The sequence below is a fragment of the Symphalangus syndactylus genome, chromosome 15 (genome assembly GCF_028878055.3).
Source record: "Symphalangus syndactylus isolate Jambi chromosome 15, NHGRI_mSymSyn1-v2.1_pri, whole genome shotgun sequence".
Taxonomy (NCBI): Eukaryota; Metazoa; Chordata; class Mammalia; order Primates; family Hylobatidae; genus Symphalangus; species Symphalangus syndactylus.
Window position 1 is genome coordinate 101,475,341 of NC_072437.2, and position 22,903 is coordinate 101,498,243.

Here is a 22,903-nt window from a genome sequence, read left to right on the forward strand (position 1 = left end):
AGTTGCTAATCAGCTTAAGGAGATTTTGGGCTGAGACAATGGGGTTTTCTAGATATACAATCATGTCATCTGCAAACAAGGACAATTTGACTTCCTCTTTTCCTAATTGAATACCCTTTATTTCCTTCTCCTGCCTGATTGCCCTGGCCAGAACTTCCAGCACTATGTTGAATAGGAGCAGTGAGAGAGGGCATCCAGAATCTACAATGAACTCAAACAAATTTACAAGAAAAAAACAAACAACCCCATCAAAAAGTGGGCAAAGGACATGAACAGACACTTCTCAAAAGAAGACATTTATGCAGCCAAAAAACACATGAAGAAATGCTCATCATCACTGACCATCAGAGAAATGCAAATCAAAACCACAGTGAGATGCCGTCTCACACCAGTTAGAATGGCCATCATTAAAAAATCAGGAAACAACAGGTGCTGGAGAGGATGTGGAGAAATAGGAACACTTTTACACTGTTGGTGGGACTGTAAACTAGTTCAACCATTGTGGAAGTCAGTGTGGCGATTCCTCAGGGATCTAGAACTAGAAATACCATTTGACCCAGCCATCCCATTACTGGGTATATACCCAAAGGACTATAAATCATGCTGCTATAAAGACACATGCACACGTATGTTTACTGCGGCACTATTCACAATAGCAAAGAGTTGGAACCAACCCAAATGTCCAACAACGATAGACTGGATTAAGAAAATGTGGCACATATACACCATGGAATACTATGCAGCCATAAAAAATGATGAGTTCATGTCCTTTGTAGGGACATGGATGAAACTGGAAAATATCATTCTCAGTAAACTATCGCAAAGACAAAAAATCAAACACTGCATGTTCTCACTCATAGGTGGGAATTGAACAATGAGAACTCATGGACACAGGAAGGGGAACATCACACTCCGGGGACTGTTGTGGGGTTGGGGGAGAGGGGAGGGACAGCATTAGGAGATATGCTTAATGCTAAATGATGAGTTAATGAGTGCAAGAAATCAACATGGCACATGGATACACATGTAACAAACCTGCATATTGTGCACATGTACCCTAAAACCTAAAGTATAATTAAAAAAATAAATAAATAAAAGAATAAAGAAGTTTAACCTTCATTTTCAAAATATTTCCCTCTTCACTATTTAAGCAAATTTGAATAACAGAGGTAATATATTTTTAGAACAGATATGAATTGGAAAATAAACCTGAACTGCAAGATATTAATAAAAATATTTAAGGTGGTTGTGCGGAAAAGTCAACGTAGCAGGCTTTAGGCTACTGTCTTTGGAAAAGCCTGCTTGCGAGGTTGGCCCTTGGCTGGTATCTGGAAACTTATTGGTAAACAGTTCCCTACACAGATATAAACCTTTTCCCAAATGAAAAGAATGATTCACTGTGCCTATGCTGTTTGTATAAACAATGTGGTTTATATTGAACACCTGTTTTCCTTCTGGGAGTCTGGAATTTTGATGCATGCCAGGCAGAGGAAGCCTATGGGATCTGCTCCCAATAGAAACATTAGATGCTAAGTATCTAATGAGCTTCTCTGGTAGATAAAACTTCATGTACTGTCATACCTGTTGTTGCAGTTTTTTGCTGGAGGAATTAAGTATTTCTTATGTGACCCTAACTTGGAGAAAACTTTCGGAAGCTTGAGCCTAGTTTTCTAAGAATTCATCTCATGTGCCTTATCCCTTTGTTGATTTTGCTTTGTATTCCTTAGCTATAAATTCCCTGTGAGGCACATGGATTAGAGAAAGAAAGAAAGAAAAAAAGAAAGAAAGAGAGAAAGAAAGAGAGAGAGAGAGGAAGGAAGGAAGGAAGGAAGGAAGGAAGGAAGGAAGGAAGGAAGGAAATATATATTAGCTATAAGTACAAATATATGCCAATCCTTATGAATTCTTCTAGTGCATCATTGAATATGGGAGTGGTCTTGGGGACTCTGAGAGTGTATGAATTCTTCTAGTGAACCACTGAATATGGATGGGAGTGGCCTTGGGGACTCTGACACAGTGGCATAATAGTTTTTCCAGGGAAGTCCTTTGTCAGAATTTATTTTAATACTTAAACTACATTATATTTCCAATAATGAAAATGTATAAAGATAATAAATAATAATTTAAAGAATTTGACTATTCAAGAAAGAATATACTTTATCTAGCCAAATATTGGACAAAATGTTGCTACCTCATTAATCTCCACCAAGGAAACTTGCTATACTTGAGTGGCTCTTACCTTGACCTATATTTAAAAAGGATGCTGACTTATGGCTGATTCACATGTTGGCTTAATTTTTTATAGGGTTAAGTTACATATTAATGTTTTTCCCTACATGGGATAAAGTTACCCAGACAAGGATTACCTGAGTAATTCTTCTGTATTTAGTACAGGACCAGGGAAAATTGTGTGTAGATACAACCTTCTAAACTCACACAACATTCCTGTGTTTTTGGTTTTTTTTCTTCAGAGACAGTGTCTTGCTCTGTTGACCAGGCTGGATTGCAGTGGTGCAATCGTGGCTCACTGCAGCCTTGAACTCCTGGGCTCAGGCGATCCTCCTGTCTCAGCCTCCCAAGCAGCTGGGACTACAGTGCACACCATCACACCCAGTCAATTTTTCTAAATTTTTGTAGAGACAGAGTCTGGTGATGTTTCCCGAGTTGGTCTTGAACTTGAGGCCTCAAGCAATCCTCCCACCTCAGCCTCCCAAAATGTTGTACAACAGGCAAGAGCTACTGCACCAGGCCCTCTGTTCTTTATCTATCTTAAATTGGTTTTATTTACATAGAAAAAACAGTTTGCACTGTCACCTACATTTATTTTAGTGTCCACTCCAGTGAACATATTTCCCGACTAAAAAGGGTAGGGCAGATGCTGTAATTATTCAGGCATACCTTGTCTTATTATGCTTCACTTTATTGTGCTTCAAAGATACTGCATTTTTTACAAATTGAAGATTTGTGGCAACCCTGTGTTGAGCAAGTCTATCAGCACTATTTTTCCAATAGCATATGTTCATTTCCTATCTGCATCATATTTTGGTAATTCTCACGATATTTCAAACTTTTAAATTATTACTCTATCTGTTAATGGTGATCAGTGATCTTTGATGTTACTACTGTAATTGTTTTGGGGAGCCATAAACCATGCCCACATAAAACAGCAAACTGTTTAATAAAGGTATGCACGTTCTGACTGCTCTACCAACCAGCCATTCCTGGGTATCTCTCCCTCTCTTTGGGCTTCTCTATTCACTGAGACACAACACTATTGAAATTAGGCCAATTAATAACCCTACTATGGTGTTGAAGTAAAAGGAAGAGTTGCACATCTCTCACTTTAATTTGGCTAGAAATGATAAGCTTAGTCATTTGGTGAGGAAGGTTTGTTAAAAGCTGAGATAGGCTGAAAGCTAGGCCTCTTGTGCCAAACAGTTAAGCCAAGGTGTAAATGCAAAGGGAAGATTCTTAAAAGAAATTAAAAGCACCACTCTAGTGAACACACAAATGATAAGGAAGCAAAACAGCTTTCTTGCTGATATGGAGAAAGTGTGAGTGGTCTGGACAGAACACCAAAGAAGCCACAATATTCTCTTAAGACAAAACCTAATCAAGAGTAAGACCCTAAATCCCTTCAATTCTATGAAAGCTGAGAGAAGTGAGAAAGCTGCAGAAGAAAAGCTGGAAGCCAGCAGAGGATGGTTCATGAGGTTTAAGGAAAGAAGCTCCCTTCATAACATAAAAATGCCAAGTGAAGCAGCAAGTGCTGATGTCACACCTGTTGCTGCAATTTTTTGCTGGAGGAATTAAATATGTCCTAAATGTTGCAGCAAGTTATCCAGAACTAGCTAAGATCATTGATGAAGGCGATTACACTAACCAACACATTTTCAATGTACACAAAACAGCCTTCTGTTGGAAAAAGATGCCAGCTGAGAAAAGTGGGAAATTCTGGCCTTCTCCATTATTATGAAGCCTCTAAAGATTCTGGAAATACCCCTATCTCAGCCCCACAGTCCATGTGACTTTAAAAAAAATATACGGAGGAAACTGTGAAAACCATATCACCCAGACATTCCTAGCTAGAGAGGAGAAGACAATGCCTGGCTTCAAAGCATCAAAAAACAGGTTGAATTGTCTAATGCAGCCGGTGACTTTATGTTGAAGCTGATGCTCAATTACCATTCTGAAAATCCTAGGAATTATGCTAAACCTACCCTTCCTGTACTCTATACATGAAACAACAAAGCCCAGATGACAGCACAAGAGTTTAGAGTTTACAGCATGGTTTATTGAATATTTTAAGCCCAGTGTTGAGACCTACTGCTCAGAAAATAAGATTCCTTTCAAAATATTACAACTCTTTGAGAATGTACCTGGTTACATCCAAGAACTCTGTGGGAGATACACAAAAAGATAAATGCTGCTTAAATGCCTGCTAACATAACATCTATTCTGCTGCCCATGGATCAAGGAGTAATTGTAGCTTTCAAGTCTTATTATTTAAGAAATACATTTCATAAGGTTATACCTGCCATAGAAAGTGATTCTTCTGATGGGTCTGGAAGAAAATCTTCTGGAAAGGATTCATCATTCTAGATGCCACTAAGAACATTTGTGATTTATGAGAGGAGGTAGAAAAACGTCAACATTAAAAGAAGTTTGGAAGAAGTTGATTCCAGCCCTCACAGATGACTATGAGGGGTGCAAGACTTCAGTGGAGGAAGTAACTGTAGATGTTTTGGAAACAGCAAGAGAACTAGAATTAGAAGTAGAGCCTGAAGAGGTGACTGACTTGCTGCAATCTCATGATAAAATTTGAATGGATGAGGAGTTCCTTCTTACAGATGAGCAAAGAAAGTGGTCTCTTAGATGAAATCCGCTCCTGGTAAAGACGCTGTGATGTCATTTTTGAAATGACAGCAAAGGATTTAGAATATTCTATGGACTTGGTTGATAAATCAGCAGCAGAGTTTGAAAGGACTATGCCAATTTTGAAAGAAGTTCTACTGTGGGTAAAATGCTATCAAACCAAAACACATATGACAGAGACATCTTTCATAAAAGAGTCAATCGGTGCAGCAAACTTCGTTGTTGTCCTGTTTTCATAATTTGCCACAGGCACTTCAGCTTTCAGCAACCACCACCCTGACCCATCAGGAGCCGTCAGCATCGAGGCACGACCCTCCACCAGCAAAAAGCTGACAACTTGCTGAAGGCTCAGATGATCAACAGCATTTTTCAGCATAAAATCTTTTTAAATTAAGGTATTTACATTGTTTTTAGACATAATGCTACTGCACACTTAATAGACTACAGTAATGGTATGAAAATAACTTTTATATATACTGAGAAACCCCCAAATTTGTGTAACTCACTTCATTGTGATACTCGCTTCATTACAGTGATCCGGAACGAAACCCATAATATCTCCAAGGTATGCCTGTGTTTATATCATTGTTAATGGTGTAGTTTTAAGCTCTCCTAGGTACATATTATTTTAGTTTAAAAAATAATATATTATCATGCTTGAGGACCAAAAATGTATCTGGGATCTAAAAAAAAAATGTGTATAAATAGTGGAACAGATCACAACTTCTTTAAGTTCTCTTACCATCTGCAATTTTATATTGTTGCTATAAAACCTAGAAGTTCAACTTCCAAAATATAGTGGACACCTGTTTTGTCAGTGGCATTTATGTGCAAATGTAATTAATTAGAAAGAAAATATATAGCTAGACTTACGTTTTCACTAGATTCTCTTGCATCCTAGGCAGTTGATCCACCTGTTGCCTTTTAGAAACTTGATGTGAACCAGAACCCTGAAATACAAAAATTTGAGTGTTTATCCTCTTAGTTCATAATTGATTTCAGAAATAAGATAGTCAATTCTCAGTTAACTCTCCCATAACCAGGTTCTTTTGCAGCATGTGTAAGAGAAGCTGAGAAAAATGGGAAATTCTGGCCTTCTCCATTATTATCAAGCCTCTAAAGATTCTGGAAATCCCCCTATCTCAGCCCCATAGTCCATGTGACTTTAAAAAAAAAATACAGAGGAAACTGTGAAAACCATATCACCTATGTGGTATAGATCATTAAAACTTCTCGTAGTAGACACTAAATATAGATAATGCATGCACCCTGCCATTACAGTAGATAAGACAATAGAAGCTGTAGTATTTTGAGGCAGAAATAGAAAGACAAGATAATATTTTCATTTTTGCCTATCTTGAAATTCCTCCAGGATATAAAAGTGGAGATTTCTAGTGGTCAGTGTAAATGTAATCTGCAATTCAGAAACAATTGAAAATGATGATCTTAGAGATGGCAAATGAAGCCAAGAGTGAATGAGATCATTCATTGAGGGTACACAGAGAAGTAAGAGAATCAATAACATAAACTTGAGAAAGCAACTTTTAAAGGATAGGACACTTACCAAAGATAGACAGGCTATCATTTAAACAGTAAGAAAACCCAGGAAAAAATACTATCATGGAAGTCAAATCAGGGAGGGTGGGGAGTATTCAAAGAAGTGAGCATGGTTAGCAGTGTAAAATGCCTCACAGATGCTTCACCAAACTTGAAGAGGAGTTGCTGTATTTGGCTATTAAGAGATAAACTGGGTGAAAGCATGATGGCAGGGTCACAAGAGAAATGAAAAGAGATAGAGAACTAAAAAAGCAATGGCAATGAGTATATTCATTTATTCATGAAGTTTGGCTGAGGAAAAGAAAGCTAAGGTGGCAGTTTTATGAGGACAGTTAATCGTAAAGTAAAAGTTTGTTTTTATTTTGTTTTGGTGGAAGAGTTGAGCATGTCACAAGCAAAGGATAAGCCAAAGGCAGTAAAAGAGAGATTAAAAATATGAGAAGGGATATTATTAAGTAAGTCCTAGAGGCAGCAGATAAGACTGGGGAAGAGGTTTGGGATCATTTTCCTTTAAGACAGGAAGAATAGGACAGTAAATTTGAAAATAAAAAGGAGGAAAATTGGGTTTCACACCTGATTCTCTTTTTGTGTGTGAGCTAAGATATTAGATCATTTGATATGAGTGACAGGTTTGGGTATATTGGAACAGAAAATAGAATTCATTCATTCATTCAGCTAATGTTATTGAGCATCTACTATATGCTGCCACTACATTAAGCACTCAGGTACAAAGACAAACGGGTTATGGTTCTATTGGGGAAACAGCAAAATAAGTAGGTGATTACAATTAAGTGCCTTGATGGAGATGTGCACAGGTGCTTTGCAAGCATACAGGAGATGTAGCTAATTGAGAGTACGGGGGGCTCCACATGGAAAAGCAGCCAATTAAGAACCAAGGAAAGGATATTCTAGGTAGAAGGAACAGTAAGGACCTTAGGTATAAAGCAGCAGATACATCCAGGAATAGCACATAGCATTTGGTCTAACGACAGTCTAAGATATTAGCAGGGATAAGGCTGCAGAGACAGGAACAGCCAAGTTGAAGAGTACCCTGCAGAGACCACACCACAAGAGCTTTGCTGTGATCCTCTGGGTAATGCAAACTGCAGGTTTTTAACAGGAAACAACACTATTGTATCTGTATTTCAGAATGATAGGCAGCAGAGAAGAAAAATGGGTGTGGCAGAGTTAGTTAAGACTTTGGTAACTACGCTGTTGACATTATATCTAAAGTACTAAATTTAAACCCAAGTACTACATTTAAACCTAAGTACTACATTTAAACCTAGGGAGCCACATTTTTAAATGAACAGTAACAGAATTGTCCAAAAAGGCAGCTGAAATACCTGGTCAGTCTGGAACCTATGTTATGAGGAATGGCTAATGTAACTTAATGTTTTAGCTTAGAAAACAAAACAAAACAAAACAAAAAACTATGGGAAGACTGAGAGTCATTTACAAATCTTTGAAAAACGATCTTGCAGGAGTGTAGACTTGTTCTTATTCTTCAGAGGATGTAACTAAAACCAGTGGATTTTAAGGCTTAAGTTTCAGGAAAAGAGAATAAGAGGCATCATATGATGTTTTAACAATTTTAACAATTAGAACTCCCCGATAATGAAACAGAAAAGCCTCAGATTCCTTATCTGTGAGCTAAAAGCATTATATTCCTCAATATCTCAGAGCCATTGCTAAAATCCTATGTTTACGAAGATAGAAGCTAAAACTTAAGTTTATTGTGTGTTGCAAAAAGCTCTAATCAGTCTTTCTGCCTGACTTTTAAGTAATGCAACATACCTATGTATTAAAAAGCAATGTCCGTAGTGTACTTATGTTGTGCATATCAGAAGACTCCCAAGAGGGGGAAACTCAGTTTCATTCAAAACAGTGAATCAAGAGTGAGACAAAGCTACAGAGAGGACAGCAGCAGAAGGATAAACAGCACACTCAGCAAATAGCTCTAGTTATCTACCAATGAATCAATTATTTATGTATTCAGCATGGGAAGAACTGCAAATCATCCATTAATCTTTCCAATCACCGTAGTATCCACATGGTTAGAACTGTCCTTCACTATAAAGATTAACAATTCACTCTAGAGTGAAAATCCTTATTAACATTTATACTGGGGACAGGATTAACATCTTCCTGGGAAGCTGTTAAAATAGGCTTTTCTCATATGTTCAGTGATCCTGTGGAGTCAGAGTAGGATTATTTCACGTAAGTGAATTTTTCAGATAAACAAAGGTAAATGAATGCTTTGGGGACAAAAGACTTTACTTTTAACCTTAAAAAAATCCTCCAACAATGTTTTATATATCACCTTTTTCTTAATAATTTGGGCTTATGATTATGAACGTAAATTTCTATTTTATGTTCAGTTCAGTAAATAATTTTTGCATATTTGCTTTTCGCCACTCTTTGTGAAAGGGAATAGAAAGCATGAGTCACCCTGACTGACCTCAGGGAGGAACCTACAGCTGAGTGAAGCAAACAGAAATATCAGCAATAAGGGACCAAGAGGAAGGCTAAGGCAAGTAGAAATTCTGGTGCCCCTGTCACAGAGAGAGGGGCTAGGAAAACCAGAAAAGAAACACAGGAAAATGATAGTCACCATTTACTGAAATTTAAAACCTATTACGTGTCAGAAACTTCACCCAGCACTTCACATACATTATTTCTCTACATACTCACAAAACCCCTGCAAGATACTGATATTTCCTTTTCACAGGTGAGGAAGGAAATTAAGTCCCAGAAAGGTCACACAGTAGTAAGTGCAGAGCTGGGATTCAAATTCAGATTTGCAATGCCACTATAGTCTGGTCTTTTCATCATGTCATGGCCCCATAAAGAGGTAGTGTTTGTGCTAGACCTTGAAGGAAGTGGAATTGGCATGTATGAGAAGGAGCACATTCCAAGCACATAGTCTGAGGAAAGGCATAAAGATGCCTGTGTTCTAGGAGGAATCAGTGCCTTCAGCCCAGTATCAAGGACCATGAAGTTTGAGCTAATCATCCATTTTACAGACAAGAGACTACAGGAACTGATCCTATCTTGTCTCAATTTCTTACTTACCTTAGTCAACACTACAACACATACTTCCCTTTACCCACAATAGAACTGACTTTCTCAAAATTTTCTAAATATCCCCCTATTGGCTCTAATCCCCAAACCTAATGCCCTTCCTCTCAATCCTTTCATTAATCCCTCTAGATATTCTGGATCAGTGACTAGCAGATTATTCTTCATGCCACTCCCATCCTCAAAATCCTCTACCTCCTTGTCTGACCTAGCTATGTCTTCAGGACTCCAACCCTCTTTTTGGCTCTTCTTCCCTTGACTGTCACTGTTGAACTTCTTCAGAGCAATATCCTAGACTATATTTTTCTTTTCCCACTGTATGTTCTCCCCAATGCATTTCATTCATTCAATGACTTCAGTTTTTATATGTTAATAATTTTCAAATCTTTATTTGTTTCTTGAGATTCATATATCCAACTGCTCTTTGGACACTTCCATTTGGTTAACACACATTGAAAACTGAGTTTACATCCTAATCTTAAAACATATGCCAAAATAAGATTAATATTGATTAAATATTTAAATGTCAGACATTATGCTATACAAATACTAAAATATGTGGTGAATGCTATGAAACATTGAGATGGTCTTTTTAACTGTAACATTAGAAATCATAAATAAAAGAGCTCTGACAACCTCAAAACAAAAACGCTACAATACCAACAATATCATAAATAAAACCGAAAGGCAAATGAATAGCTTGAAAATAGATGCAACATCTCTCATAACTTACTGATCACCTCTTTGTCCTGTATTTATAAGTACGCACTTCTACCAGCAGCAATTCTGATCTCTCAAGATCTTACCATGCATAATTATAAAGTGAAGTGCCTTGAATTTCATGATAGCACAGAGATAGCAGCTACCTGTTTGAATTCTAGTGATTGGGGTGAAACTAAAAGGATAATTAAGGAAGCAAATATGAAAAATAACCTCTTAATTTGGAAAACGGTTATGTCCTTTTTACTTTTTTTTTTGTTTTTCTGAAATGGAGTCTTGCTCTATCACCCAGGCTGAAGTGCAGTGGTGTGATCTTGGCTCACTGCAACCTCTGCCTCCCGGGTTCAAGCGATTCTCCTGCCTCACCTCCGAGTAGCTGGGACTACAGGCACCCACCACCATGCCCAGCTAATTTTTGTATTTCTAGTAGAGACAGGGTTTCCCTATGTTGACCAGGCTAGTTTCAAACGCCTGACTTCGTGATCCGACCACCTCAGCCTCCCAAAGTGCTGGGATTACAGGCTTGAGCCACCGTGCCCAGCCCTTTTTATCTTTTATATAAGTTGTATATTTTCCAGTCTACCCTCCATATTTAGAAACTTAATTCCAACATCTGCTTCTCTCCCAAATCAAAAACAAAACCTAGAAAAGTGAAAAACGTAATTTATAGTAAGAAGAAACACTTAGAATTTGGAAATAAAAAAAGAGTTACCTGAGACATTTCAGCTAGGTATGTACGGCGTTCATTGTTGATCTTCTGGTAAGCCTGTGTGAAGATACAAAAGCAAAGGGTCCAACATATGAGAAGATTAGCAATACTAGCAAGACTAAGTTAAGGTGTATGTCTCTATAGTGTAGGAAATAGTTTTGTAAGCATTTTGTGATAATTATAGAGTAGGTTTGTAGATAACATTAGAAATAATGGCAGTTTCAAAGGAATTGCTAAGTATAGAGTAAAAACAAACCTTTGATTCTTGTTGCAGTTGAAGTGCATAGTATTTCACTTGACTTTCAAGAGTCCTCTTTTCTTTTTCTAGCTGTTTAAGTAATGTGTTTAAGGATTCCTAAAAATATAAATAGTAAAATTTTATATGTACTCATGTTCTAAACAAAGTAAGAAATGACCATCAATTTCTTCACTAGCAAATGCCTTGTATACCTAATATTCTGTGATTTCATAATTCTATGATGTGTACTTTTTTTTTTTTTTAGACAGTCTCACTCTGTCACCCAGGCTAGAGTGCAATGGCGTGATCTGGCTCACTGCAACCTCCGCCTCCCAGGTCCAAGCGATTCTCCTGCCTCAGGCTCCCAAGTAGCTGGGATTACAGGCACCTGCCATCATGCCAAGCTAATTTTTTGTATTTTTAGTAGAGACGTGGTTTCACCATGTTGGCCAGGCTGGTCTCGAACTCCTGACCTCAGGTGATCCACCCACCTCAGCCTCCCAAAGTGCTGGGATTACAGGCGTGAGCCACTGTACTGGGCCGATGTGTACTTTTTAAGTAATAGTAATAATCACAATATTTATTGAACCCTAACAATATGTCATGTATTGTACTAAGTGTTTTTCTTTTTTTCATATTAAACTATCTTTATTTGAAAAACGGTATCGTACAAGCCTAACACTCTCTATCAAACTTCAGTAAGGGCAATTTCAACATCAACTAATGAATAGTAGCTAAACTAACAGGAGATCAATCAAAAGCGCTTTCAAAGGAGCAGCACTGGCTGATGTTCTGCTGAGGCTGTGGGCATTCAGGACCTGGCTACAGAGAAAACAGAATCAAACCAGCTGGTGCTTTGGACCCAAACCCTCACATCGTGACCTGTCTCCCTCCTGGGGGCCCTGGCACTTCCGGGTTCCTTTGGCACTTCCTGGCCCCTGTGGGGGCAGGAACTTGGCCTCACAGGTAGCTGGCTTCTGCCTGTTGTGGTCATTTTTTTTCCAGAGTGCCCAGAGTGCTCTCTCAGTGGACAAGGCGGTCATCCAGCTTTCCTGAGGTGTTTTCTCATAGAAGAGAGTCTTGCTATGAAAACTGGAAGTGTCTTTCTTCAATTCTTGGGCCAGTTCTTGGAACAACTTGTAGCAGTCTGATACAAGCAGTTGAAGTTTTCATGCACCTTCTGAAGCCTCTGGTTGGAGTCCAGGCAGTAGGTGTCCTCCTCCATGGACTGCTGCTGAGGCCCCATCACGTGTTCTCCATGCAGTTCAGATAGAGTGGGGAGGATCAGCTACAGCTTCGGGAACTCTCCCACAGGCTGTGCCCTTGCACCCTGCAGAAAGGCCTGCTCCCTGGCGTGCCGGCTCACACCTGTGATACCAGCACTTTGAGAGGCTGAGGCGGGTAGATCACTTGAGCTCAGGAGTTCGACACCAGCCTGGCCAACATGGCGAAACCCTATCTGTACTAAAAATACAAAAATTAGCTGGCATGGTGGCGCATGCCTGTAATCCCAGCTACTTGGGAGGCTGAGGAAGGATAATTGCTTGGAACCCAGGAGGCAGAGGTTGCAGTGAGCCAAGATTCTGCCACTGCACTCCAAGCTGGGTGACAGAGCAAGACTCCATCAAAAAAAAAAAAAAAAAAAAAAAAGGAGAGGCCTGCTTGCCGATCAGACTTTGGACTTGTCCTGTGAGTTCTTTCCTTCTTTGGATTTCTTCCCATAATTGCATTCTGCTTCTTCAGCTTCCCCTCAGGAAATAAGAAGGATGCACCTAAGCTACCATTGTCATCCACAGTCTTCAGAGGAACTTGTGGCCGAGACGCTGAAGAGGACCCACTATGTCCTGCTTCCCCAATCCCCATTCACTGCCAAGTCCCCATCCTCCACGTAGTCTCTTACCACCCTTGAGCAGATGCAGGGCGCTCAGCACGGTGTGGGCCAGGGAGGTCAGTTGTCTCACTCCAATATTCATGTGGGCTGTTTCATTCCTGTCTTGGCCTGCTCCAGCCTTTCCTTCTCCTTCTTTGCCTGCAAGTGTTGCTTCCATCTTGCAATTTCTTGGCTGGGCAGCTGTGCAGGTTGCTGATGGTCAGTGCTGTTATTCAGATCATCTGCAGTTTGCCCTTGAAGATCTCCAGCATGCTGTGAAATGTGAGGGACGTGATTTGCATCAGTCACTTGGGGAAGTTCAGGAGGCCTGTTTTTCCACGCTTTTCTCATAAGCTCACTGTTTTAGTTCGTTCTCATGCTGCTATGAAGAAATACCCTACACTAGGTAATTTATAAAGAAAAGAGATTTAACTGACTCATGGTTCTGCATGGCTGGGGAGGCCTCAGGAAACTTACAATCATGGTGGAAGGCACCTCTTCACAGGACGGCAGGAGAGAAAATGAGAGCAAGCAGGTGAAATGCCAGACAATTATAAAGCCATCAGATCTTGTGAGAACTCACTATCACGAGAACAGAGCATGGAGGAAATAGCCCCCATAATCAATGACCTCCACCTGGTCTCGCCCTTGACATGTGGGAATTATTACAATTCAAGATGATATTTGGGTGGGAACACAGAGCCAAACCATATCACTCAGTCACGTCCTGAAGGGAAGGCCTGCTCATTTCATTTCGAACCCCTCAAGCAGAGGTTTTGGAGTGATCAAGGACTGACCTCCAGCATGGGTGATATGAGGTCCCCACGGGCCTGGGGTGCCGGCCACAGCTTGGTCCTGGCCCCTCTGTGGACCTCACCCCGGGTTGAACCCCTCTGGGCCATCTCTTCCCTTCTTACTGCATGTCATCTCCTGACCATAAAGGCCACCACGGCAGCGCATGTCTGATCACCCAGAGTGTCCATAGGTTCCCTGGCACTAGTCCCAGGATTCTGCACATCACTAATTACTACTGCCCACAGGTGGGCCAGCAGCAGCTGGGTAGGCACTGTGTGGCAGGCAGAGGTGCTCTCTGACTCCTGAGGGCTCTGCAGCTCTGCTTCCATTTTCCAGTGGCCTGTGGGCCACAGCTGACCACTAGTGTTCTGTCTTTAACACAAACAAGGGCCTAACGACCAGGTAGACCACCCATTGAGCTGGGGATAGGGGAGGTACCCGGTGTTATAGAAAACTGTGCTCTTGATTTGGCTGTACAAACAGAAAGTGACATTACTTATGCAATGCCTTGGGGGAGTGGAAAGAGCTCATGGCAGCCCCTAGCTCAGGCCACTCCAGGCCCCATCTAGCCCTACAGCACAGCTAGAAGGTTAAAGCAGGGCTATCTCATAGCCCTGTGTCCACACATAATCCTCTCAGGGCACTGTGGTGGCCCATCCCTGGTGAGGTTCATTACTCTAATTTCAAGTTTCCTTCTGCTTCAGGGAAGCCTGGTCCTGCCTACAAAGAGTCTGTCTACCGGCTAGGCGTGGTGGCTCATGCCTGTAATCCTAGCACTTTGGGAGGTTGAGGCAGGCAGATCACGAGGTCAAGAGATCGAGACCATCCTGGCCAACATGGTGAAACCCCGTCTCTACTAAAAATACAAAAATTAGCTGGGTGTGGTGGCACGCACCTGTAGTCCCAGCTACTCGAGAGACTGAGGCAAGTGAATCGCTTGAACCCGGGAGGCGGGGGTTGTAGTGAGTTAAGATCACACCACTGTACTGCACCCTGGCAACAGAGCAAGACTCCATCTAAAAAAAAAAAAAAAAAAAAAAAAAAAATCTTTCTACCTTACTGGATTGAGCTGCTTGTAAAAGGGACTATGTTTTCTTCACCTCCACATCCCCAGTAGCTAGCCAGTGCCCAGTATACACTAAGGGCTCAGTCAGTGTCTTATTTTGTTGTCTACTCTGACTTAGGACATGTCACTTCCCCTCTTGACCTCTATATTCAGATCTGTGAATGAGTAAGTGGGTAAAGTCCCTCTAGCTTTAAAACCCCTCCAATATAGACAGAACTCAGAAACCAGAACCAGAAGCTGAGGAATGGTGAATGGAACATTTTCCCTGGTGTGATGGATGAGACCGTAGATCTGGCTACTAGGGTGATTTTTTTTGCCACTTGAAAGCCTCTACAGAATTTGACCCTAGTTTTCAAATCAGACTCTAGAATGATCTTCAGTGTTGGTGGTTTTGCTTTTGAGACTGTTATTGACACAACAGCTTCTGAAAATCTTTTTCACGGAGAGTATGGGGGCTTCTTTGGCCAAATTGGGTGGGTGCAGGCTCCATCAGCTTGGCAGCTGCTGTCTGGGCCACAGCCTGTCTGCTGAGTCCTGCTCCCCTACAGAGGTTTTTGTCAGAGGCATTTGAACTAGAGCAACTCCATCTTGAATAGAGGCTGGGTAAAATAAGGCTGAGACCAACTGGGCTGCATTCCCAGGAGGCTAGACATTCTTAGTCACAGGATGAAATAGGAGGTTGGCGCAAGGTACAGGTCAATAAAAGGATGCAGTAAAGAAATGGGGCAAAACCCACCAAAACCCTAGATGGCAACAAAAGTAACCTGTGGTTATCCTCACTGCTCATTATATGCTAATTATAATGTATTAGCATATTAAAAGACACTTCTATCTGCACCATGACAGTTTACAAATGCCATGGCAACATCGGGAAGTTACCCGTATAGTCTAAAAAGGGAAGGAACCCTCATTTCCAGGAACTGCCCACCCCTTTCTTGGAAAACTCATGAATAATCCACTCCTTTAGCATACATAATCAAGAAATAAGCACAAAAATAGCCAACCAACACCCCTGGGGGCTGCTCTGCTGATGGAGTGTCCATTCTTTTATTCCTTTACTTTCTTAATAAACTTGCTTTCACTTTACACTATGGATTTGCCTCTAATTCTTTTTTGTGCAAGATCCAAGAACCCTCTCTTGGAGTCTGGATCGGGACCCCTTTCCGTTAACAGTTTCTCCAGACATTACAGTGTGACTGGCCATGTCATCTGTCACAGGTGTGAAAACAATCAAAACCAAGAGCCTGAAGCTGCCGGGATGAGTGCCTGCAGAGGAATCCTGCTCCCTGCAGGCATATCTAAAATGTGTTCCTGTGCTGGGGCCTGCTCTTTCCAAGAAGGCAGGCTCCAGGGACTCCCAGGATCCTGCTCCCTCGGATACCATGGTCTATGTAGGCAGCAGGACTAAAGTGGTGAGAGCTGCCATGATAGTGAGGGCTGAGAGCAGGATGGCGGAATTAGAAGGCAGCGTCCTGCCCCCTGGCGATGAGCTGAGTCACTTGGTCCCTGTCTCCCCCTCAGAGCCACCATCTTGTCGTGGCTTCCCTCAGGAACATTATGAGCTCTCCCCCAGGAAGCGCTTCTTGGTTTCCCATTGTTACCGGATGGAAAGTCTTGACTGCCAGTTGTCCAGGTTCTTGGTGTATTGAACAAAGACTTGAACAAAATGCTCAAAGCAATGGATGACAGTGACATACATTTATTTAAGCAAAAGGACACTCCACAGAGTGAAACAGGCTTAAGTAAGTGGCTCAAGAGGTCTGAGTATGTTCCCTGGGGTTACTAACTAAAAGAACTTGATAACACCCTTTAGAGGTTTCAAATTGGTTACACCCTACGCAAATGAAGACAGCCCACGACCAACCAGAGGCTGAAGATGTGGCCTGCAATCAATCAGAGGCTGAAGTGGAGTTACACTCTATGCAAATGAAGGATAGGCCCACGACCAATCAGAGGCTGAAGTGAAGACTTGGCCCACGACCAATCAGAGGCTGAAGTGAAGACTTGGCCCATGACCAATCAGAGGCTGAAGTGAAGACTTGGCCCACGACCAATCGGAGGCTGAAGTGAAGACTTGGCCCACGACCAATCAGAGGCTGAAGTAAAGACTTGGCTCGTGACCAGTCAAAGGTTGAAGTTTTCCTTTAGGTTTAATTCCAAGAAGTCAGAGGCAGGTTGGCCTTAGGCTCCCTGTCTCCAGACCCTATTCTCCTTCCTCATCTTCTCCAGACTCCCAGGCCCTGCCAGGGACTGGGTGCAGGGAGGGGAGGGGTGGCTGACAGGCCTGCCTGAGGCAGGTGGGCAGTTTGTGGCCTTCGGGCATGGCCTGCTCCAATGGTGGTGCCTCCTCGGCCTGCCCCAACCCAGTCCATCTCCATGCCTCTAGGAGCCCTGGGCCTAAATGCTTTTCATAGATTATTTCATTTAATCCTTATTACAGTTGAAATGGCTAATATATTTCTATTTAACTGTTGAGAAGATTGCAGCTTATAGAGATTACATAACTGGCTCAAAGACACGCAGCTAATAATGGTAGATCTGGAATGTGAACCCAGGTAAAATGACTCCAAAGGCCACAGAGGGTAAACAATTATTATATGCGTGTTCATTTTATTGTTACCATTGTAACAAAAGAGGTACAGGCAAAGACATTTAAAGAGGATGTCCTATTGTTAACTGTATACTCTAAGTCGATTTTTACCTCCTGGTGAAAACTAACTTAGAAATCTACAGAAACAGGATCAAACAGGCATCCAAATATAGGAAAAAGTGTATGGCACCTTTTTTATAAAAAGATGGAATGTAGTGAATTATCTTGATCCACATCAATAATACCATACATATACATCATTATAAATTGTTAGAGAAATATACAATTAAAATGTATAATTTTTATCTTCCAATCTGAGTTACACTAGTTTCCTGGTATTAGTGAAATAAATGTAAGCAAACCCTTATGTAAAAAACTCCAGCTATTTGTGATGAGGAGTACCTAGGTTAAGGTCTTACTTTCTACAACTGGTTTACTCTGTAATATCCTCACGATTCTCCTGATTACCAACCTTTAGTGCCTATTCTACCACTCTACTTCTTTCACTTCTTTGGCTTGATAAATAATCTCCTTTTCCTGATCATATTGTTTCTTTTTTGTGTGTGTCAGTGCATCCCTCACAAACTCTAGAACTTTCTTTTCTGAATCCTACTTTTCATAAGAGCCTCCTACCCCCATCTGTTTTAGCTTTTCAGAGAGGACCTAGAAGTGCACGGTTTCCTGGGTATCACATATAGAAATGTAGAAAAGCTTTCAAGAATCTAATAATCCTTCTACCCGGCCAACATTCACTGAGGGCAGAAATCTGTACTGATTTGATGACTGGGGATGAGGAAATCTGGGAAAGAGGTATGTGGATGGTCCTATAAAAGTGGGAACAAGGGTGAAATCTCTGTATTGTGCAGTAATTTTCACCAGAGAGCACCCACTATGTAAGCGGCATTAAACCAAGTGGACCAAAGGCTTAACCAGGAGATAGCATCTGGTTTCTGTTCTTGGTCACCCCAGTGGGTGGACAATGAGCTCATGAACAGTAACCACAGTGGCTGAGATGGCAACTTTGCGTTGGCTCAACAGCATGGGTTCCTTCCCACCAAGACTAATCTAGTACTGCTGCTGCTCAATGTCTAGCCTGCCAACAAGAGACGACAACATAAGCTCCTGTTACCGTGCCATCCTTCAAGATCAATCAGCTGCTTGGTGGCAAGCTGATTATACAAGATGCCTTCCAACCTCAAAAGAGCAACAATTCATCCTGACAAGTGTTCCTGACAGTTTTACCTTTCCTACCACAGTGCCTCAGCCAGCAACATAATTTGGCAATCTATCAGTTCTGAGAAGGAAGTTTGTTTTTTCACTCAAAAGGGCTCCTTTAGGCCAAAAAAACAATCCTACCATCCTTTTCAGGTGGGACTGGCTGGACAGTCAACTGGTTGATATCCAAGACTGGCAGCCTAGCATAATTAGTGGCTCAAAGTATATGAGTTGAAGGCAGAATGCTAGGCATAGAGCTAATCTGTAGCAAAGAAAACCCACACTACCACTAGAAGATAACATGTGCCTGTTCTGTAGGAAAGCTGTATTCTTTATGATTAGACTTGCCTCCAGAGCCTGCCCTGTGATCACAGAACTGAACATTAGAAACATGCCACTGGGAACTTGCTGGTTGGAACTTATTGCAGTGCATTTGTGAGTTCAGGTAAATTCGTCAGTTGATTTTAGCTCAATAGACCCAGATGCCAATTTACTCTAAATCTGCTTAGGTCTGGGTTGTTTAATCATCCCACACTTTTTAGTTTTTTCTTATACTCTGGGAAAACCATTAAGAGGTGCCCCTGCTGAGAGACTGTCACATGTCAAAAACTTTTTCAGGAAGTTCATATATAGGAATAACTGTCTACCCCTCTAGTGCTGCCCAGAAATGCTTGGCCCCACCCAACTTGAATCTACCACTCAGAAATGACTTATGTTAACAATTAAACCTCTTCTGCCAACACTTCAGCACATAGTGTTCAGATTACCAAATACACAGCCCTTGGGGAGGTATGTGATCTCATCCTTAGACAAAAAGGAGATGAGTGGAAATAATTTTCTAAGGCCAGCCTGACCAACTCTCACAAAATGCTATTTGAACTGTACCAGCATGACTGTGCCAGCACCTGATGAATGATAAACACCACCATCTCCTTCTGGGTGTGAAAGTACATTATATATTGATTTACTGCTAGATCTAGTCTCCTACTGGCCCTGTCCTGTTAGTCTTGGACTCCTAACATGTGCCACAAAGATTAGTTCTAATACCTAAACAGAAGTACTACTAGCTTTGAACTATACCTAGGAATTCAAGTCATGCTTCAAATATGCTTTTAATTGTGGCTCAAACCTTCAATCATGAAAACCTGAAGATCCCCTGCCCCAACTGAAAGGATAAAGGTGGCTGGAGGGGTGAAGATTGGTATATACTGGATAGCCCAACATAGTAGCATCTTTAAAGAACGATTTTTACCTAGGAAGTATGTTCTGGGCTCTGCTCTGTGCATAAAAGGGCCATCTAACTATAGGTCCAGAGCTAGTGGGCTTGCTTTCTTGAACTATGTCTCTGTGCCCAGCTCTGGATCAGTGATGGGGGTATCTCCTTTCTAAGAGATACTGTGGTTGGCCAGTCTATGTAAGGTCTCCACCTCTAGACTAATGAGCTCTGGGGACATATAAAGCAGTGAAAACTCTTTTGGTATAAAGCATATGACTGAAAGAAGGAGAAAATACAATTTCCAGAAGGAGGTGAGTTCTGTCCTAGAAGAAGCCAGAGGGAATGCTGATCAAACCAAATCAAAATGCCCTCTACAAAGGAGATGTCAAAGCCCCAGGTTTGGCCATGGTATCTGGGTTGCTGAAAAGGAGTAGGAGAGGGAGGGATTAATAGAATTAAGCCGTTCAAGGAATTGTGAGGCTATAGTATGTGTTGAATTTACAATCAAGTTCCCCAAAACATTGGTAGGAAAGTAGAGAAAAAAAGGGCTAGATAGAGGTCAGAGCAATAATACAGTCATTTGGTTTAAAATTTAATCCCCAACTGATAACTGATCATTTTCAATAACTCCAATTAGTTCTCACCTTCTTGCAAATTAAAGGGAAAAAATCTGCAAGTCAAATTCTCTCAATTATATTGGTCATGATCTAGGTCACTAAATCTATTAAAAGAATCATTCAAAGAAAAATGGAAGCAGCTGATTTAAATCTCCACAAAGCAAAACTGCAAAATATTTTAGAGCTCATACCTTCCTGAAACACAGCTACTTCTCTAAACACTTTATTCTCTCTTAGATACTTCTTAACAATTATTAGAATTTTAAAAATTATATTAAGAGAATAATTAGGTGAAACAGGGCAAGTTCCAGTCTCTGAAAATAATTCTAATGATAAAACAAATCCCTCAGAAATGACACATCCTCACTATATATATTTGACTAACATCCCTGTTAAAACATAATTGGGTGATTTTTCTCAGGTAGGTATTATTGTTCTTCAAAAATTAATTACACACTAGTATCATGAATAGTTTCCAGTTCCCTTCCTCCAAACACAAATTTGCTCCAGAAGAAAATCAATAAAAGGTAAACATATGCAAGAAGCTAAACTGAGTCATTTTATAGAAAATTAAAGTCCTATGAAATAAACTGCTCAATATGAAGAGCTTTTGAAGGGATAATCAGGGGGTGAGGGAGGTAGTTCAAAATTCTGCCACATGGACGCTTGCTCCAAGAATTCCAAGTTTAGGCTACCATAGTAACGTAGATCAGTTACATAATTTGTTAAATATATTTATAGATGTAAAATGAATCCAACCCTTTTTAGTATAGTTTTAATGGAAAATGTATTCTAAGTTCTAAAAGAAGTTAGCTTACAAATAACTCTCTGGAACACAAATTATTTTTGTATTAAAGATGACCTGAATTAGATGAGATTCAAAACTTTAGAAATTCATACCCCAAAAAAGTACATTCGAAATAGCAGTTAAAATTACAGGCAATACATGATTAAAAGCCAAAATGTGAAACATAGACAATAAATACTTCAGAAGTTTTTAAAAGAAGTTGATCAACATGGGCTACAGAGTCCCTAAAATGAGAAGGATTTAGATGGAAAAAGTGAGATGAAAGAGCTATATATTGGTCACAGGCTTGAATCAGAAATGATTATTTAATGGGAGTGATAGAGCTGAAGCAAAATATTTGAGCAATAAATAAAAGACAAAGTAGGATACCTAGGGAAGGACCTGGATAAAGAAAGCTTAACATGTTAGGCTCAGGAGTCTAAGAACTGGGAGCTATTCCAAGTTATTAAAGAAGAGACATAATGAAAATAGGGACTTAGGAATATTAGTCAAGTGGCAGTCTCTATGACAGAGGATGTTTTCTGTTATTTTCAGGTGTGAATTTGCAATTATAACTCTTGAGGCTTAAAAATTTTTAATATACCTGTACTTCCTTTGTGACTTAGACTATATCTTGCTGCTATTCCCAACCTGACTAGATTCCTTGTCTCGTAGCCTAATTTTACAATTCATTCATTTATTAAAAAACTACCTATGAAGCACCTCTTATGTGTCAGGCATTGTGCTAGGGATAGCACACTAAGAATTACAAACCCAGACCCTGTCCTCATGAAGCTGAGAATCTAATAGGGGATTCAGAATGTGGTCTATCTTGATGAACGTTACATGTGAGCTTGAGAAGAATCTGTGTTCTGGTGGTGTTGGATGGAATATTCAATAAATGTCAATTAGATCAAGTTGATTGGTAGCACTGTTCAGGTCAACTGCCTGCTTGATTTATCAGTCACTGACAGTGGGATGTTGAAGTCTCCAACTTTCATAATGGATTTGTCTATTTTTCCTCCAGTAATTAATCAAAATTACCGTTTAGATGCACCTACCAGTTTACAATTTTAGCAGCTCTCATTTTAGGTAAACAGATCTCAATTGTGACTGTCCACTTTTGTCTGTTTATCCAGATTTCAGGGTAGGAGTTTGCCCTGCAAATTCAATTTTCTAATGGGTCCAAGAAAAGTCATTGATTTTCAGTTTGATCACCATTTTCTTGTTGTAATGACAAGATTGACAACTTTCAAGCTATATTCATGTTCTAGTTGAAACAAGGAGTCACAAACTTTGATCACCTTTTCTAACTGAAATGAAAAGAATGTATTCTCCAAATCTATGGCTGCACACCCTGTAACTAAAACCTTATTAATCTGCTCTGGCAGTGATATCACATCAGGCAAAGTAGCTGCAATTGAGGCTACTAATTGTTTAAGTCTGCAGTAGCCTACAGTTTTTCCCCAAGAGACATCCAGTTTCTGCAGCCATTAGGCTGGCAAATTAAAGAGAGCTATGTTAGGCACCAGTATATTTGCATCTTTTAGGTCTTTAATTATGGCAC

The 22,903-nt window shown here is 40.5% G+C and overlaps 1 protein-coding gene across 3 annotated transcripts in view; it reads right to left on the bottom strand.

The window, feature by feature from the left end:
* Nucleotides 1-22,903, bottom strand: part of CCDC169 (coiled-coil domain containing 169) — a 72,435-nt gene that overhangs the window by 17,144 nt on the left and 32,388 nt on the right. For all 3 annotated transcript variants that reach the window (XR_010115963.1, XM_055245230.2, XM_055245229.2), the window contains exons 5-7: nt 11,199-11,297; nt 10,946-10,999; nt 5,749-5,825 (exon numbers count right to left, since the gene is read on the bottom strand). Coding sequence is in view for 2 of the 3 variants with exons in the window: in XM_055245230.2 (XP_055101205.2) it covers nt 5,749-5,825; nt 10,946-10,999; nt 11,199-11,297 (230 nt within the window). In the remaining variant the exon portion in view is untranslated. The remainder of the gene's footprint in view (nt 1-5,748; nt 5,826-10,945; nt 11,000-11,198; nt 11,298-22,903) is intronic.